Source organism: Lepisosteus oculatus, chromosome 7 (genome assembly GCF_040954835.1).
Source record: "Lepisosteus oculatus isolate fLepOcu1 chromosome 7, fLepOcu1.hap2, whole genome shotgun sequence".
In the NCBI taxonomy this organism is placed as follows: Eukaryota; Metazoa; Chordata; class Actinopteri; order Semionotiformes; family Lepisosteidae; genus Lepisosteus; species Lepisosteus oculatus.
In genome coordinates, this window is record NC_090702.1 from 26,026,953 (window position 1) to 26,046,674 (window position 19,722).

Here is a 19,722-nt window from a genome sequence, read left to right on the forward strand (position 1 = left end):
GCTTTCTGTAAATTGTGACTTTGACTTTCCAATATGTGTCTGTCCTACATCCCTTTTCTTTATAATTGTTTTTAAGTGTCCTCCTTTTAAATTCTACACATTCTGTGCATCTGGGTTTATGTTCATTTCTGGTAAATTAACAAAGCAGAATTATACAAAATCCAATAACGTTCCATGTAGTGAAATGTTTATTTAGTCATTTATCTTTTTCAATGCAGACATTTTGAAACAGCCAAAATAAAAGAACTATGTGTGCCTTGCACTTATGTTTAAGTCTGATTTGACTTCAGGGTTTGCTTCATAGCTGTCTTGTGTTAAAGCGTATGTTTTCTTTGCTCTCTTCAAAGATACTTAAAATACACACTGGATCAGTATGTGGAGAGCGATTACACCATTGTCTACTTTCACTACGGACTCAGGAGCCGCAATAAACCCTCCCTTGCGTGGCTTCGACAGGCCTACAAGGAATTTGACAGAAAGTATGACATTTATAGCTCCTCACCCCTTACAGTATTTACTCCCCCAATGCTTGAATATTTTAAGCACTGAAGTGTTTGTGTACAGTGTCTCAATTTAGTCTGCTGGCACTTCAAAGGTATACTTAAGTGCCACAGTTAATAATTTAATTAAATTTAATTTTCTTAAACGAGAGACTTTATAAATCTCTGATGTTGAGCAAAATATTTCTGCTTGCTTCTTGTTACATTTTTCCTTGCGTAGCACTAATGAAAACAAGTGCTGGAATATTTGTTACTAGTTAATGATCCCTAAAAAGATACTGAAAACATATGGGGAGGGCACAGCGTTAGCTTGGTTTATGTTTTACATTGTAGTTAAATGCTTTTTATCTGTGAAACGTAGTCATGCACCTGTATATAAAAAATACAATCTGGATTATACTGTATAAAGTAAAAAGTACACAGTGCTGTTTAGTTGAATGGCACATTGTACCAGAAGAAACGTTTTCAGAATTACAGTTATTTTTGTAACTTTTGTAAATTTGAAATTTGTTAGTTCTTCGTAAATTATTTTAATATAAACCCCATTGTTTTTGTTTTATTCGTACAGATACAAGAAAAATTTGAAAGCTCTGTATGTTGTCCATCCCACTAACTTTATCAGAATCCTATGGAACATATTTAAGCCCCTTATAAGGTATGTGCAATGCTGTTTTACCATTGGCTGAGTGCCTTGTCAGGTGAAGTTTTACATTGTAGTTGGCAAAACACTGTCGACATACAGCACCAGATTTGGGTACATCCTTTACAGAGGATAAAGTTAGGTTTGTATGTTTGTGGCAACTCTTCGTAACTATTCAGTACGTCTTTGACGGGGTAGTTCGTAACTTTGCTAAACAAAGGACACGTTACAGTACGTTACATTGATACCTTGAAGAAAGATAAGTCATCAGTACCTGACGGGTTCAGTATTAGTTTGGATCAAAGCAAGGAAATGTTAGAGATGTCTATCCAAATCATCCTTGTAGTGCTGTGTTGAGTAAGAGTTTAGCATTACAGTATCAAATACATATTGTATGGCACTGATCAGAGTTTGATACAAAATGTTTTTAGTCACTTATTCTTTAGTGCTTAAGAATAAGAAATAACGTTAATGTCAGTGTTGTTGTTAAAAGCAATGGAAGATAATTCTATAAATATTGAAATCTGCTAGGCATACACAATAACTGTCCAATGGGATTATGTTTAACAACAAACAGTCGTCACTGATGTTTTCCACAATAATACTACCACCATCAACTGAATGTGACTCTTAAGCATGCATCTCCAATAATATTTGGAAATTTTTGTGTGCCAATGGGCCAAATGCAGCAAATTAGACAAAGAGTCAAGATTCAGCAAAAAAGCACCACCTATGGCAAATCTAAAATGCTACCTGCGATTAATATGGACCACAAGTGAGTCCACTGCAGCCTGGTTATATTAGTCATAGCATGGCCAAGAGAGGGGCATCAGACGATTGAGCACAATCATTCAGGAGATCACACACCCTTCAGGTGTTTCATCCCACCTTCACCTTCAGGGGACCAAAAATTGTGGGTCAGTCACTGATGCTTCAGCTAGTAACACGGCTTGTATCTAGTTCTGGTACATGTATGGGCTCTGAATGCTATAATGACTTAACTTTGTGACGTTCCCGACTGCAACATTCTCAGAGCATACATGCCATGTATGAGCACATCTAGTTTGCAAATCCAAACTAACAAGTTTTTTCATACTAGCACTGGCATTGTACATCCATATCACAAGTTCTTATATAGTAAATCATTTGAGTTGCATGCTTGAGAATTAAGGTTAAAAATATATTTTACATACATTATTAATGTTTCAGTTTTTAGCATTTAGTAGTCACAGCTTTTTTGTAGATTGTAATGCTTCTTTTGTCTAACATTAATTATCTACCCCTTTGTTTTTATTTACAGTCATAAATTTGGGAAGAAGGTTACATACGTCAACTATCTGGGTGAATTAAGAGAGCATCTTAACTACGACCAGCTTATTATTCCACCTGAAGTCATGAGGTAGAGTATTTGCTTGGATCTTGCCAGCCATCCTTCACAGTACTTTTTTTTTGGCCTGTTGCTCTTCCGAATCTATATCATATAATTAGCAAACTAGTCAGATTTGTTGATTATACTAAAATAGGCAGAGAGGCAAACAGAAACAGTGGCAACAGAAAGGTTTAGATGTCTTCAGTATCAAGAATGAAATTACATGGAAGTGCATTGAAGTGTAAGAAAAGGAGGCACTTCTTGCACCTATTATGTAGCTACTGTATATTCTGTAAGTCAAAACACCAGCTTCTTTCATGAAATTGCTGGATGAATTGAATGGCTCGGCTCAGTGACCTACTAACAAACCAAACAAGCTTGATGACCTCCTCTCAGTTCACCTACCAGAACAACAGATCAATGGATGATGCTGTCTCCCTGGCTCTGCATACAGCCTTGGAACACCTGGACACTAAGAACTCGTATGTGAGAATGCTGTTTGTGGACTACAGTTCAGCATTCAATTCCATCATACCCAGTCAACTGGTGACAAAGCTCAGGGGATTAGGTCTGTGCAACTCTGTCTGCAACTGGCTGCTGGACTTTCTTATCGAGAGACCACAGGTGGTGCGGATAGGCAATAAAACATCAACACCACTCACCCTGAGCACTGGAACCCCACAAGGCTGCTGTCTGAGTCCAAGGTTGTACTCCCTATTTACTCACGACTCCACAGAAAGACACAGCAACAACCGCATCATTAAGTTTGCAGATGACACCACTATAATAGGACTGATCAGTGATGATGACGAGTCCACTTACAGGGATGAAGTTGTACAGCTGCTTAGGTGGTGTCATAGCAATAACCTGGACTTGAACATAAAGAAAACGAAAGAGCTAATAGTGGACTTTCGGAGACACAGGCCATACACTCACAGCCCACTCAGTATTGATGGAACGGAAGTGGAAACAGTCACCAGCTTTAGGTTTTTGGGAATTCACATCTCTAAAGATCTAACCTGGACTGTGAACTCTGACTCTATCATGAAGAAGGCTCAGCAGCGCCTTTATTTCTTGAGGTGCCTCAAGCGATGGGGGATGCCAGTACCTGTGTTGGTGAATTTCTACCGCTGCACCATCGAGAGCGTCCTCACCAACGGGATCACTGTGTGGTATGGCAACACCTCTTCACGAGAAAGAAAGGCACTGCAGAGAATGGTCAATATGGCCCAGAAGATCATCGGCTGCGGTCTCACCGAGATTAAACAGCTCTATGAGGACCGCTGCCGTGGTAGAATTCTGGCCATCACAGAGGACAGTCACCACCCCGGGCATGAGCTCTTCACCCCACTGCCCTCAGGCAAAAGATATAAGAGCATACAGACACTTACCACTAGATTCTTCAATAGCTTCTATCCACAAGCAGTGAGACTGGCGAACACATTTAGCCATGCTCCTCGGACCACACCTACACCATCACCATCTACCTCGTTATGATTCTTATCTATTGCACATCTCCAGTCATTGTTTACACGTCTGTATTGTTTACATTCAAACTGTCTACATGTTTACTTGCACATTGTCTATTGTTTGTTTGTACATTGTCTTAATGCACTGTTTGCACTTTGTTTTGTTTTTTACACTTGTTTTACAATCGAGAGACTTTCTGTAAGTAAGAATTCCATTGTACCAGTACCGGTTACATATGGCAATACAGTTCAAGTTCAAGTTATATCCTTTCCTATGTTTCTCTGGGATTTTCTGTATCCTTTTCTCTGGGATTCTCGCTCCACGATTCTTTCCTGAAGCTGTGGTATGGCCAGACTACGGAAAGGCCGTATCTTCCTCTGTCTAGCCCGTGAGTTGCCACCAGTACCATCATCACCATCAGACCTCTCCACTCATTTCGCATGCTGTGCATCTCCTCCTGTGAGCCACAGGCCTCCGCCCGCAGTGGCAGCTCCATGCCTGTCGCTCTACTAATGGGCCAGCTGCCTTAAAGAAACAGCTCCTCTCTCTAGCACCCTGGATGTCTTGGTAGAAGAGTCCTTCTGTGAGTTTGATTTGCCTCTTGTACCCCATATTCTCTCAAGCCCTTCTCTTCGGTCACAGAGGCCCACAGTTCCTATTGATGAGTTTAACCACTGCTCTTTCGGAAACCCTCCTAAACTTAGAGCCTTCTACTGCTGTTTCAGTTGCTCTATAGGAGCAGATGCTTCTCTGTATGTCCTCCTCCAGATTTTTCTCTTTCTGGCTCTGAGCACAGTCTGCGGCTCTCCTTTTGAACTACTCTCTTTTTTATGTCACTAAAAATAGTTTCCATTCTCTTTTTACGGCATTATTTATGTATTTTGTACAGTATATAGTACATATTTACAGTAGCAACAGTTCCAGTTTTTCAAAAAAGTTCACTTTAGCCTCTTGCATTTTACTCTTGTGTCCTAGAAGATGGAAGCATCTCCTGCTGCATCAGAAACGTACTGTTCTTTCTTGCACTTGCACCTGGTCTTCTTTGTGTCCTTGGCTTTGTGTGGCAGTCCTGTGTATTCTTGTGTCTCACAGACATGATGAGAAGCTGAGAGCTGCACAGAGAGGAGGTCCTCCACCTCCTATAAAGACGCCCCCCCCTCGGCCACCTCTCCCCACACAGCAGTTCGCGGTGAGCCTGCAGTAGTGAGTATGGATCTCTTCTGACGGTTTGGGTTTACAGGATTTAATCGAAGACCTGTTTTGATTTTTTTAGGGATCAAAATCCCAGAATGAGTTAGTTCTACAATTCTACAATTGTTTTTGTTTTTTGTCTTAATGGTAATAATGTTTTTCTCATTGTTACCTAAATTAAACTAGTTGGTATGTCTTACTTTGTTAAAATTGTGTTTGAGTGGGATGCTAGAAATACTTTATTCTTTATCAACTCATTAAATTGGGAGATGTAGGCAGGGATATACATTTTGTGTCACAGAAGGGTCAAATCTTGTCTGAAATAGGTGATGCTTTTTGATAACTTTTAAGATTCTGTGATATTGATTTAATGCCTTATTCACTGACATTGAAAGATAACAAATGTGCTGAAATTCTGATTTTCACTGGTGAGCCACTGGTCTGGTAGCTAATTCTGGTATAGTTAGCCTGAATATGCTGTAACCATTTGCTGAGTAGATGCTCAGGAACTCTGCCCTTTCACATTCAACATTTCTGCTCAGGATTCTCAGATGGTGAAGGGGAAGAGATCAAATAACACCTGTTGTGCATCACCTGTGCTTTGGTCTAGTGTGCATAAATGGTAAATTGATTGTGATCAATTATTCAATGACAAATATCATTTATTTTGTTCTCTCCAGCATTCGAGAGAAAAACAAAGGACTGTTAATCCCCCCAGTGATGTCTCAAACTGTGTCCTATATTCGAGAGAAAGGTAGAGTGTTGATGGGAGATTTTTCTTCAAAAACATTATTGTGATGCAGTGAAATTGTTTAAAAAACCCCAGAAACACAGGGTACTACTTTAATGGAATTGCCTGATTTCAATTCCACTGCAGAATTCAACTTCATGAACTGTAATACAACTTTGTTTTGTTTATGTATAATTATTTTCTCAAGCATTTTCAGTATTTCTTCTTAGTTTTGCCAAGCAATATTTTTTTTAAAAGCCAATTAAAAAAATATTTAAATATTTCATTGCTATTCTCTACAGTTCTGTTTTTGATATAGTGATCTACAGTATTGTGATAGATCAAATTACAAAACCTTGCGTGAATAAAAATGTTTCTATCCACCGTAATTTAAAGACCACTCTCAAAAGATGGGCTTTATACTAGAGAGATTTCCCTATGAGGATGTACTGACAGATGTTAACTGTGAGCTGAGTGTAGGATGAGAACAGAGCTGCTTAGGACACAGTCTGCATAATTTTGTCAGCTTGAGGATTTCACTTTGGACACCTGTGGTTAAAACTGAGAAAATAGGATCTTTGTGAAGTCTGTTAGATTTACTGGCTGCTCTTGGCTTCAGGATGTGTAATTGATTCAATCTTGTGTTGCTAGGGCTTTACACAGAGGGCATTTTTAGAAGGTCAGCCAGAGTCCAGCTTGTTAAAGACATTCAGAAACTGTACAATGTAGGTGAGTATTCTGTTCATCGCCTTTTCACTGGCAACTTCATTTATAGTAACACCAGTTTATTTAAATCGATAAAAGAACACGGAGATTGATAAAAACCCAGGATGTGAATATTTGAACTGCTTCCTACCCACCAGTGCCTGTGATTAAGCGCTGTTACTTGTATTTCATTCATCTCTCTGCGTTTCCGCTGTAGCTGATTGCTAAAGAGATTTTTTTTCATGGGCTGCATTGAAGGAGAAGTGTAGTGCTGTGCATTAGATGTCGAGTAGAAAATGGTCACGTTGAAGTGCAAGGGGCTGCACACTGCCAGTGTTTTTGTAAAGATGTACTGCCGCCTCTTCTCATCAGGAAAGCCTGTGAACTTTGATGACTACAACGACATCCACGTCCCTGCTGTCATCCTGAAAACCTTCCTACGAGAGCTGCCTGAGCCGCTGCTCACCTTTGAACTCTATGAGCAAATCCAAGATATAATCAGTAAGTAGGGAGGAGGATTTTTTCAAAAGGTTTCTGTTGCTGGCAGTAGTGTGTTTTTCGGGCACTTGTAGTATGGCTTAAACTCTGATCAGCTGCAGCCCTGCTGAGTCTCTAGGTGTACATCACGGTAGCAGTGATGTACATTTCATGCCTTCATTTCCCATGATTTTCACATGCATCAGAATGTATTATCCTGTTAACATATCAAAAGGCCATGTCCATATACTGTAAGGTTCTGCGACATTCGAAAATAGAAAATGAAATTTCAAGGTCTTTCCTTTTCTTGTAACTTTATCTTCTGGCTTCAGATAAACTGGTCAGGCTTAAGGAAAGTCTATCCTATCCAACTTAAGTTAAAGTGCCAAAAATCATAGTATTTGAGACCACTTGAAGGGGGTTTTCACTTTGAATAGGCTGCCAGCTTCCGAATATGTGGTTGTTGACCTTGGATGACGGATTGTAGCATTTAAATGTTTATGGACATTTGACAGCCACATATCCTCCAAAAAGGCCTCTTTCCAAAAACATGTTCTGCATGTGTTTCTGGCATAATGCCATACTGGCAACATCATAAATAATTATGGCTGCTCTACCTAGGATCCTATTATAAAATCCCTGCTGAGCATACTAGGATTTCTGGAATGTGGGACTGAGCCCATGCACGTGTTTGGTTGTTCATCTATGGTGCTCATCTGTGGGCTACAATACATATTGTTTACTACATTCACACGTTGATATAAGCTCTGGTAATTAAGTGGATACTTTGCCAATTAGAATCCTTGGTACAGTAAAACAAGATCTCAGCATGAACAGTGTTAGATAATGCAAGCCAAGACCTGTCAAAGAATATTTGTTTTTTTCCTTCGTTATGAAAAGCTGTCCTGTCTAGTGGAATGCCTTTGGGGGTAAATAAAGCACATTTTTTGTTCTGAACTTGCTAATAAGGGAATACTATTTTTCCTCAAAGAGACCTTATTAAATAGACTATAAAGGCAACCATTTTGATGTTGCCACATTCTAGCCTGCTCTTGGAAGCAAAGACGAGGTGGACATGATCAATAGTTGGATGTGAGACTTCTAACAAGACCTGGATGCTGCTGTAAGTGGTGTTGGTAGACATTCCGAACTGAGAATAAGATAAACGTTTTCGCACAAAGTATTGTAGTTGATTTGATCACGTTGCCCAGACACACTTTTAAAGCCGAAGCCTTGGCTTCTTTATAGAAAAGACCGGAAGAAATCCTCAGATCAATCAGCCACATAGATTTGGCAAGGGTAATGAAATGGCCTCCTCTTTTTTTGGAGCCTACCATGGTATTATTTGTGAGAATAGGGCTGTTATCCTGCTGCACTCTTTTAACCCCACTTCAGTCTTGCACAGTCTGGCTTACCTTCTGGAATTCCTTCTGTAGTTTACTAGCTGAAGCAGTCTCTCACATCCCCGCCGGCCCTGCTCTGGACTGTTTCTGGTGCATAATGTGGTGAAAGAAGGGACTCACATGCAGTATGTAAGGTGTTTTATGGTCCTTTGAGATGAAAAACACTGTACTGTATATGTTCTATAAATCATAATCAAACAAATTTTTAAAGATTAATTTTAATCTTTTTAAAGAGACAAGATTTGTCTTGGAATGCAAACACTTTCGATTTTAGATGTTGCACTCATTTAAGTTCTTCAGTTTAGATTTGAAAAGAGCAATATTTATACTGCCCAGCACAGTTACAGTACCATGGCGAAAAGTAAAATTGCAGTAGTTACAATTGTGTCGTCACTTTAAGAAAACTGTGAGGATGTTTTTCATTGCACTGGTTGCAAGGAAACTGTACTCGTTGTGAGTCAGTTGAGGTCCTGCCCTGGCATTTTATTTAAGTACTGCTAAAAGGATGCAAAATCTCTTTGGCCAGAGCCACCTGTATCGCTCTGTTTTCCTTGCACTTTCCAAAGACTCATTAGGTTAATTAGCGTCTCTAAGTTCTTCCTGTGTTTTAATGTCTTGCAATGGACAGGCATCCGGTACAGTGTGTAGTCCTGCCTTTCACACTAAGAATTTGCAGTAATAATAATAATAATAATTGCTTACACTTATATAGCGCTTTTTCTGGACACACCACTCAAAGCTCTTTACAGGTAATGGGGACTCCCCTCCACCACCAGCCAATTCACAGTAGACTCTGTGACACCCTTACCTGAATAAGAGGCAATGTGATATCGGGTAATGCTGAGATAATGAGTAATGCTGAGATAGGTGAACACCAGTGAATATGTTTTTCTGGTTTAGTGTTTTTCCCCCCTCTATTGCAGGAGTGGAGAGCAGTCTGCGAGTAAAAGCATGCAAAGACATCATAGAGAGTCTGCCAGAACATAACTTTATAGTGCTCAAGTACCTTATATGCTTCCTGCACATGGTAAGTGTAATTTTGTCCATGGCAAAGGATCATGTTTTTTTTTAACTCCGCACAAGCACAAGAAAATTGATTCATTCGAATGTGTTACAGTGAATGGTTTGTGTTTCTAAATATGCAGAGTGGCTTACGATTGTGTAGTTACAGGTAAGTATACCAAAGACTTTCATAAACAAACTTCTCATCTTAAACCTTTAGCATTGAGGTACCATGGTTTTGTGCCACATTGTGTGTTATTGTATGATATTACTGATTGTATCTATCAAAACTATACTCCAGAGTGCCTCATCAAGTTTTTCTTTTTTTTTATTTCTATGCATGACCCGCCTTTAGTAAATTTGCCCAAAATACAGGTTTTCATTTTCAACTATTTTTACAGTTGGAGATAGATGTGACCATATCATTAGTACTTGATCAGCTGAAGAGTTTTGATGTTTAATAGTTTTATGGTTTATTCTGTTTTTAGCCTAATATTTCTGCCTGACTTATTTCTGTAAACATTTATTTTTTAAAATGTCTGCAGGATGGTACTGTAGGTAAAAAGAGCACTGCAGGAATATGCAATAATAATCTGACACTGGTCTAGGGTTATTACTCCTCACCTCCCTTGAGTGAGTTTTAAACAGACACTTGCTATTGTATGTGGTATCTCAGAAAGAGATGAAAAACGGGGAACATCATCAGGAATAACCACTGGGCCATAAGCAGCAGTATGTTGTTAATGGTACTTCAAAAACCCATTCATGGTAATGACACAGGGTGGTCAGACTGGCTGGACTCAGTCTATAAAACCCTCTGCAACACTGATGTAATTCAGGGCACTGTGGGAAATACACATTGACTTGGGTCTCCAGAAATGGCCGCTTCTGTCACAACTAAACTCATCTCTGATCTCTGATTTACATTCATTCCTGCATCATTGTGTAATTACATCTGTGCGCTTAGATTAAGAGCAAGAAGAGGCAGCACAACCACACTGCAAAGTACTGTGAAGGGCAAAGAGGTTAAATTTGATGGGATGTGTTATCATTTTCTGTGTAGTTTGTTTTAATAGTACTACATGCACACTCTGCAGAACCCTGCTGACATAGGCCTCAACAACAAACAAACTTGAAAACAGGACTCACCAATATTCAGTGTTCAATGTCTGCTGTGGAAACAATCAATGTTAAACCAAGAGATTCCCTATCATATATGTATATATGAATTTAGGCTTCTATAACCCTCCTTCCCCCCCAGACTGGTTAGGTTCAGAAGTGACTGATCGAAGAGATAAAGGTAATTACTAAGACTATGCACAACAGAAAGTTTAACAAGTTGGTTAAATTAAATAGCTATGTTTAAAATGAAATGGATTTTATAAAACCTCAAATAAAATATGGTCTCCTCCAAAATGCTGCCATCATTAGTTTAAAGTTGAGTGAGCCTGTCCCAGAGGTGGCCGTGACATTACCTCCACCATGACTCAAGCAGCAGTGTTCTTTGGAACATCTGCAATTACTTTCCTTCCCCACACTTTAGCGTTTCCATCCCTTTGATAAAGGTTAATTTTGGTCTCGCCTATCTGTAAAATGTCTGTAATCTGTAGATTTGCAATGCTCGCCTCTGGTTCTCTGAAGGTACTTGGTGAAATCACCCACAGTGCTTGTAGGGTTTTACTTGACAGCTCTGATATTTTTTTCTGTCATCAACTGCAGATGTTTTATTGGCTGACTGGTAATTATACCTCTGGTTTCTTTCTTCTTTTGTATATTTCAGATTGTTGATTTTGGTATGCCAAAGTCTTAACAGTTAACATAACCATGTCTGTGTTATGGTCCTGAATTAATTCTTTCAGCTTCAAAAATCTTTCAGCTTTTCTTTAACAGAAAGTTATTTGGCTTCCATTTTATGATTCATTATTCTCACTCCATCAAACATTACATTGTTACTGGAGAATTAAATGTTTAATTAGAAGAGAGTTGCTTAGAACGTGGAGCCTTAAATGTAACACTTTCAAATTGCCCTCTAGACGTGTAAAAATAAATTGTCTAGTGATCTTGGAAACCCTGTGCCAGATAATTATAGCAGAAAGAAGAGTGTGAAACACAATGTTGTCAATGTTAAAATGCTTTCATTGTATTTTGAAATAAATTGTTTCAAGACAGTGGAGTGAACTAAAACCCATGAAAGCTCTTTCATCTCACTATCATTATACTTGATTTTTCTGTAAGGGAGATGAGGAAGGAAAGGTGAGCCAAAGTTATAGTGCTTTGCAATAGCACACAACATTAAGTTACAGCAACACACCTGTTGAGTTTGTGTTTATATAGAAATGTTTTTACTTTTGTGCATTACTGATATGTCACTTGCAGACAATGGATGTAACAAAACCAGTGAATCAGCAATCTCTTTCAATCAACTTACATAATGGAGCATAAGAGGCTTTGTAAATGAGAGGAGGGCATTCAGTCCATCTGGCTTATTTGGTGGTTAAGTTAGTATCCAAGTGATCCAAGGGTTTAGTTCAGCAGTTTCTTAGAAGACGCCACTGGATTGGCTTCAGCAACATGCTTGGTTAGCTTATTCCACATTCCAACAACCCTTTGTTTATAAAATGGCCCCTGTTTTTGTTGTTCCAAATGTATTTCATTTGTGTCATCTGCTTCATGTCTCACTATTTATTTTGAATAAGTATGCAGGGTTTTTCAGTGCCCTTAAGGATTTTGATACTTGAATCATCTCATTTTAGTGTTCTCTGGTTAAGACTAAAAAGGTTGAGTTTTTCAGCCTGTCGGTGTAGGACTTCTCCTTGAGCCCCAGAATGTATCCGATATCTAGTCTCTGGACTGCCTTCCAAGTAGTGATATCGTTCTTGTAACACGTTAACGAAAGTTCTACACTATTTTAAATTCTTACAATTGTACAATTGGAAGTCTTGGAATTACAGTCTTCTGTTCTCTGTTCACTTTTTAATTGCCTCTCTTTAGTGTATAGAAGATACAAATTATGTTTATTCAAAAATATATTTATCCTAAATAGCCCCTTCAAGCTCAGTGCTACAGTACATATTTTATATTTATACTTTGTTTTTGCTACCTGCATGCAACATCCTGCTCTTTTTAAAAAGTCATCTACCTGTTGCATGATACACTTACTTGTACATGTTGCTAATCTCCCTATTTTAATCTAAACCAATCATATAAATCAGAAAGAGTAGCTGTCTTGTTGTGCTAATACTGATCCCTGTGGTACTTAGCAAGTTATATCACCCCAATTTGAACATTTACACCTTCCCTTTATACAGTATTTCTGTCCATTATCCAATATACTGTATAAGTATGGGATACCTATTGCCTGTAGCTTTCAAATAATTGATCAAAAGTCTTTTGAAAATGTTCTGTATCATATGTTTTGTTTATATCCTTTACAACTATTGTTTTTTGTAGAACTATAGAAGTTTGTTGTTAAACTCTGATATTCTGATATTTGTTTTATGCCTTTGGGAGTAGCATTTGGGAACTACGTTCTCCTAGAAACAAATCTAAGCTGATGTGTTGCTACTGTATGTTAATGATCCTAAGTTAATGTGTTAATGTATAAAAACTCTGGAGTTTTATGATGTTTAATGACTTTTATGAAGTTTATATGATAATGGTGATGGGTAGGTCTTGCTTAGCTAGGTTGTTTTCTAAGTTCATAAACCCATCACAAACAATATGGTTAATATAGCAAGGCCTACTCATCAGCATCATCATATAAGTTGCATAATATATACTGAGACAGACTGATTGTATACTGATAGACGCATATGGATCGTTTAAGAAACAAAATAGAACGTTACCATCATTACATTACATTCACTGTTATCTTTAGTGTTGTGAGTCTGATCATTTTTGTATATGTAACTGGTTTTTGCTGTGGATTGTTCTTGAAGACTGTAACAAATAAGCCTTCAGAAAACATTGGCATGCCTGTGAGTTAGCCAGAGTATTCTCTCATAAAGCAATTCATGAAGACGTGCTCCTTTTGATCTAAATCAGTTCCATTTCACAAAAACAAAATTTTGTAGGAAACATGACATATCAGGTCAGACACTGAAAGATTAATTGCTTGTTCTTTGTGAGAAGTTAAAACATTAGTGTTGCTGAATTTTTCTTTGTGTTCTCTGTGTAAAAGAACCCTATGTTAATTGAATCATTACAGTGAAAAAAATGTATTTTCCCCAAAGGCTGAATTAGATGGCTATCTGAATTAATTGGAATATAGTATAAACACACATAACCAGTTATTTGCAATTTACAATGCCCAAACATGTGAAATCTTGTTTCAAGTAATCTCATGATGACATATTTACAGCTCTAAAAAGCTTTCTCATTGCTGATTAGCACACCTCTCAAATTGTAAACTTTATATATACAGTATAACTTTAATATCTTGAATATTACAAAAATGATGGCACCATAGATCTAAAGAGTAGAATAAAAACAATAAAATGTGAAATAATGTCTTTAAAAATTAAACCATTATTTCATCCCTGACTCCATGTTAATGAAGGCTCTACAGTATAAACAGAATGGCTGAAAAAATGTTTTCTTACACCTGACAAATGAGAGATTTCTACAAATGTGTTGCAGCACCTGCATTCTATAAGACCTCATAACCCAAGTCTACTAGAACAAAAACAGATTAGTGTTATTTGGTGTACAAATAAACAGAAAAAATCAAATAATGATCATATAAAATCTCAACACAAAATATCATGATTGCATGAATAAGAGTTACATGGCTGTTAGCTTCCATACATGCTAAAAGGATAATAGTTTGGAGGGTGTTAATGTGCTTGGTCTTGAAATCACCGTGCATTTAATTTCCTTTACATGCGGTATCCTAATATCTTCAATCAAACCAAGTAGAAAATTAAAACACAATGCAAAATTAATTTACCTCGTTAACTGTACAGGAAAGAAGCACAATTGTGCTAAGATTTCAGTCCCCCTGTATTTTCTCAATTTAAGTATATTCCTGGATTGCTCCATCAGCAAGGTATAAGATTTTAGTGTTCTCTGCCATTCTTTCAACATCGGAATAGTTTTTTTAGTGCAAGCAAAATTGTGATTTTTTTAACTACAGCCACGTTTTGTTCTGCTGACACTGAAGAGGAATGTGATTTCAAGCTTGAATTTTTCTGCATTTCTCTTAACATTCTAGAAAGGCTAAGCACAAAATCTATCTACCACGCTGTGTGACTGCCTATTGGGCGTGCCGTAACTAGTCCAGACCAGGACAACAGACACACACAAAGCCATGAGATTGAAAAACGGCGCTCTTTTATTTACAGTGAGGGAAACCAAAGATACACCAAACACCGATGTGGCCACATAACAGCGAGGCAGGCATCAGGCATCGCTGAGCCAGGAAAGGCGAGCGTGACGTAGCCATTCCCAGACAACCTCCCCCCTTGTGTTTTGAAGCAAAACTGTATTTACGTTAGCAGACTTTTTAGGAGGTCTAAAGACTAGATGAAGTTCAAAGTTTTTATAGAAATGAAACATACAAGCAAAGAAGGAACAAGAAACGGACAAAAAACAAAATTTTGATATTAAAATTAAATCAATGTAGAAAAATTAAAATTAGCATCATATTAGGCGTGTAATTCCTTTCATGAAAATATTCTGAGTGTTAGCTTAGTGGGTTTTTTTTTCGCTTTTAGGAGCTGTTTGTGTAAAGCATCATCTTTTAGAAACTCCAGTTTAAAGGACCACTGGGCGGCACTGTTTTCAAGAAAATGTAGTCAAACTGTTTTGCCATCTTCTTTATCGATGTACAGATACTTTTACTGGAAAATGTTTTTACCTTTATGTTTTGTAATTGTATAATTAGCACTAATGGATTTTGTTTACCTAAGAAAACCTTTAAAAAACCTAGATCCAGATTCTCTCTGAATGGTACATTAATGAACATTTTTAGGTAGCATTCTACTATGATTTCCAAATTTTTTTAAATTTCTGATTTCTCAAATTTGCAAAACTCAAAAGAAACCTGTCTCATGCATTGTAATTTCTTTAAATAAGTCAAATTTTGAACATTTAGACAAATACAATTTGAGCCACACATTGCATTCGGAATTCTTGATTTAAATATGTCACAAGCATGGGGTAGTGACTGACAGAATGAGATCTTGGGTATAAGTGGAGGTTTCTCTGTAGGGCTGCTGGGCGTCCTCTCTGCCTGAGACAGGGTGAGGAGCTCAGCAGACTGGGAGGATCTAGGAATAAAGTTGCTGTTCCTCTGGATCGAGAGGAGCCAGTTGTGGTTTGGGCCTCTGGTGAGGATGCCCCCCTGGTGCCTACTGTTGGAGTTGAACCAGGCACTGCCCGCTGAGATAGCCTGGGACACGACTCTCACCAGGAGTGAACGGTTGGAAATGAGGTGGATGGATTAAATTAAAAACAAATTACAGTGAGAATGGCCTTGTGTTGATATAGAATGATGTTTCAACCCAGACTTAGCATTTATATCCTATTAAGCTTGTCATTTTTGAAGCCACTTCAGATTTCTGGACTGATAATTTTATGGTTACTTTTGGACATTTTTCAGTAATTTGCCTCCTTCTGAGATCCTTTACCTTTTCTGTTGACAGATATCACAGGAGAGCATCAGAAACAAGATGAATCCTTCCAACCTTGCCTGCGTGTTAGGAGTGAATCTGATCTGGCCTCCACAAGGATCTGTCTCCCTGAGTGAACTGAACCCCCTGAACATATTCACAGAGATTCTCATTGAACACTACCACACTGTCTTCAGCACTCGCTCACCACCAAATCAGGTACTACCCTGACCTAGCAGCTGCAGAGGAGTCATACCCTAAAAATAAAAGAATTCAGCTCAGAGGAAATGAAGGAAATCTGTGGATTAACTCAGAACATATACTGTATGTCCTATATGCCATAAAGATGTGTGGATGATTGGTATCTTGGGACATACATTTGACTTCAGTGTACAGGGTTAGTCAAAATGCTGTCAACAGCTTTGATATTTATGCTTTCGTTTGAAACCTTTTTTGACACAGTAACCATGTAATTAATTTGTAATAAACTGTCAAAGTCTCTAACAGTTCCTTACAATCCTTCACCATCTGTGGACCAGAAAACAAAACTTTAGTAAAATAATTGGCATTTATAGTTGTCGACAGCATTTTGACTAACCCTGTATTTTTCAGCTGTACAGAACCCCTATTTTAAACCCAAAAGGAAGAGGTACATTGATTTCTTCTTACAGTATATACAGTGCCTTGCAAAATACCGGGACCCTTTCCAAGTTTTTCACTTTGTGTTGCTTTACAGCTGGCAGTCGGGCAGCAATTAATATTGGTTATATACACAACCACAATACACATTTACTGCAACAAACACAAAGAAGTGATTAATGCAGAAGAAAAATGGAAAAGTCTTGTTTGCATTAGTATTCAAAACCTTTGTTGTGGCAAACCTAAATTAATTTAGGCGGACGTAATTACCTAAAGCAGCCACACAATCAGTTGAGTACAATAATAACCTGTCTCTGTAAGTTCCGTCGGTGAGATAAGGCATTTCTAGCAATGCTTCAACCATAAACACCATGGAGATTTAAAACAACTCTGAGATAAAGCTCTAGAAGGTAATAGGTCAGAAGAAAGGTATAAAAATATAATAATAATATAATAATAAACTTTATTTTATATAGCGCCTTTAAAGTTGGCTTCTCATAGCGCTTTACAGGATGAAATAACAATAAATAAGAAGAGTATAACAATAAATAATGAGAATACACAAGATAAGACACAATTACAATATATAGAGGAGACCGTGGATGGTGGTACTAAGAAGAGCAGAGGGGTGAAGAATGGAACCAGTTAAGTAAAGGCCTTTCTGAAGAAGAGGGTTTTGAGTCTGGATTTGAAGGAGTTTAGAGAAGGTGACTCTCTGATATCCTTGGGCAAAGAGTTCCAGAGCTTGGGGGCGTAACAGGAGAAGGCCCTGTCACCCATACAGTGTAGACGGGCTTGGGGGACAGTAAGGAGGGCAGAATTTGAAGAGCGGAGGTTGCGAGGTGGGGAGTAGGGCGGTAATAGACAGGTACTGAGGTGCCGAGCCATTCATAAAACACTGAATATCCCTTTGAGCATGTGAAGTCAATCACTGCAAGTGAAGTTGCATGGTACCACCCAGACTCTGCCTAGATCTGGCTGTTTCTCCTAATTGAGCAGCTGGGCAAGGAGGAAATTATTCAGGGATGCAACTATGAGGCCAATTGTGACTTTCAAAGGGCTCCAGGGGTCTGTGACTGAGATTTGAGAAAATGACCATGATTCATGAACAAAGCTGCCCTGTATGGCAGAGCAGTAAACACATCTCAAATCCCGCATGGAGTCTGCAACAAATTAAATCAGAAATGTCATCGCAAACACAAAATAGCACACCATTCAGTCCACACAATCCCTACTGTAAAGCATGTTGGTGGCTGCATCACATTTTAATGCTACTGCTGGATTAACAGGGACTTTAAAACTTGGAAAGCCTGATGGGTACATAGATGGTGCAAAGTACTTGCAGATCTTAAGGAAAACCTAATTCAGGTTTAAAACTAAGACAGAATTTCACCTTTATGCAGGATAGTGACCCAAAGCTCCCACCTATTGGCTTAAAAATTAGAAAGTGAGTGTTCTTTAGTGGCCACGTCAAAATTCTCACTTCAGTCCTGTTGAGAATCTGTGGAAAGACTTGGACACTGCTGTCCGTTAGTGATCCCCAAGCAACTTCAGAGCTTGGGCAAATCTGCCAAGAAGGAATGGGCACAGTCAGCACCAAGACGGTGTACAAAGTTTGAAGTGGTGGCGGAAATTGTTGCCAAAAGCGCTTCCACCACATAGTTTGCACATCTGAGTACTTATGCAATCAATACATTTTGCTTTTTGGGTTTTGAGTTTTTGCTGACACTTTCTGTAACGTATCTTACCCTTAGAAGTCTTTAGTTTGTGCATTCAGGTTTTGAATAAAATATTAAGTTATAAGTAATGTGTAAACCTCATTTTGTGATTTCACAAAACGGTCATCCATGGGGAGAGTATTTTTGCAACACACTATTGTTTTTGTTCTTCACTTTGGACTGTTTGGCTGCAGCAGGGCGTATTTCCTTTGTACAGATGATGTACAGTTCAAAGTGGCACATATCACATAAAATAAAATTTTCCGACATGAAGTGGAAATATGTTTTCTCTGTGGTACTGGTTTCTATGCGGCTTTCGGCAGCTGTGGAGTTTTTCAGAAATGGTTTTCAAACATTTTTTTTCTACAAGAAGTATGTTTACAAAAACCATAGGGTTTTAATACTATCTTCCAAGAAACCGACATGCTACATTTCATGTGGTCTTTTGCTGCCCAGACATTAAAGATGGTGAATGTTCAAGCGTGGTGAATGGTTAATGTGACTACAAAATGCTGCATTTTAAGGCTATACCAGGAAGAAAAAAACAATGGTAAAACTGAAATGTCAATGAAAAAGCCTTATTCATTTACTTTTCAATTAGTGATCAATTTATATAGCATTTTTGCAGGCACAATTATAAATCCTGCTCTGTACTAAGGACAGCTTGGAGGTGAGTCAATGGTCAATATTTGTCAACAAATGTTTGATAAGATTGTAGTCTAGTAATTGGCCAATCCATTCCAGAGATTATGACAGTCCTTTCATCTCTGTGAAGAATGAGAAGTATGTATCATATCCCACATAAAATAAAGAGTAGCCTTTTTTCTCCTTGACATCTGGATACACAGATCCCACCCAAAACCAAAATAATCCAGGGCACTTTTACTTCACCAAGACCTGATGAAACACTGGATATGAGCTACTCTGGGAAAATGAGCACCTGATCCCCACATAATTTGTCTTCAAGTAACAACATTCAACATTAAAGCCTCTTGTATCTTGCTAGTCTAATATAATCTGTTGCTCTCCCTGTCTCCTTTTCAGTCATTTATTAACAATAAATCAAGTTCTGGAGTTCAAAATGTAATATTACATAGCTTCATATTTTCACTAGAATCTGACACATCTGCTGTGATTGCTTGATACGCAGTACTTGTTTTAGTCAAACATTTACAAATACGGGTGGCATGGTGGACAGTGGTTAGCACTGCTGCCTTGCAGCAATGGGGCCATGGGGTGCTATCAGCGTGGGGTTTGCATGTTCTCT

At 38.2% G+C, this 19,722-nt stretch overlaps 1 protein-coding gene across 2 annotated transcripts in view; it reads left to right on the forward strand.

Moving 5' to 3' along the window:
• LOC102688985 (rho GTPase-activating protein 8) overlaps positions 1-18,735 on the forward strand; it is a 36,577-nt gene extending 17,842 nt beyond the window's left edge. For both annotated transcript variants that reach the window (XM_069192343.1, XM_006633642.3), the window contains 9 exons: positions 348-479; positions 1,069-1,155; positions 2,441-2,539; positions 5,072-5,182; positions 5,851-5,924; positions 6,552-6,629; positions 6,978-7,106; positions 9,409-9,512; positions 16,132-18,735. In XM_069192343.1, coding sequence (XP_069048444.1) covers positions 348-479; positions 1,069-1,155; positions 2,441-2,539; positions 5,072-5,182; positions 5,851-5,924; positions 6,552-6,629; positions 6,978-7,106; positions 9,409-9,512; positions 16,132-16,329 — 1,012 coding nt within the window. In that variant the 3' untranslated portion in view covers positions 16,330-18,735. The remainder of the gene's footprint in view (positions 1-347; positions 480-1,068; positions 1,156-2,440; positions 2,540-5,071; positions 5,183-5,850; positions 5,925-6,551; positions 6,630-6,977; positions 7,107-9,408; positions 9,513-16,131) is intronic.
• Positions 18,736-19,722: the final 987 nt, after the last annotated feature.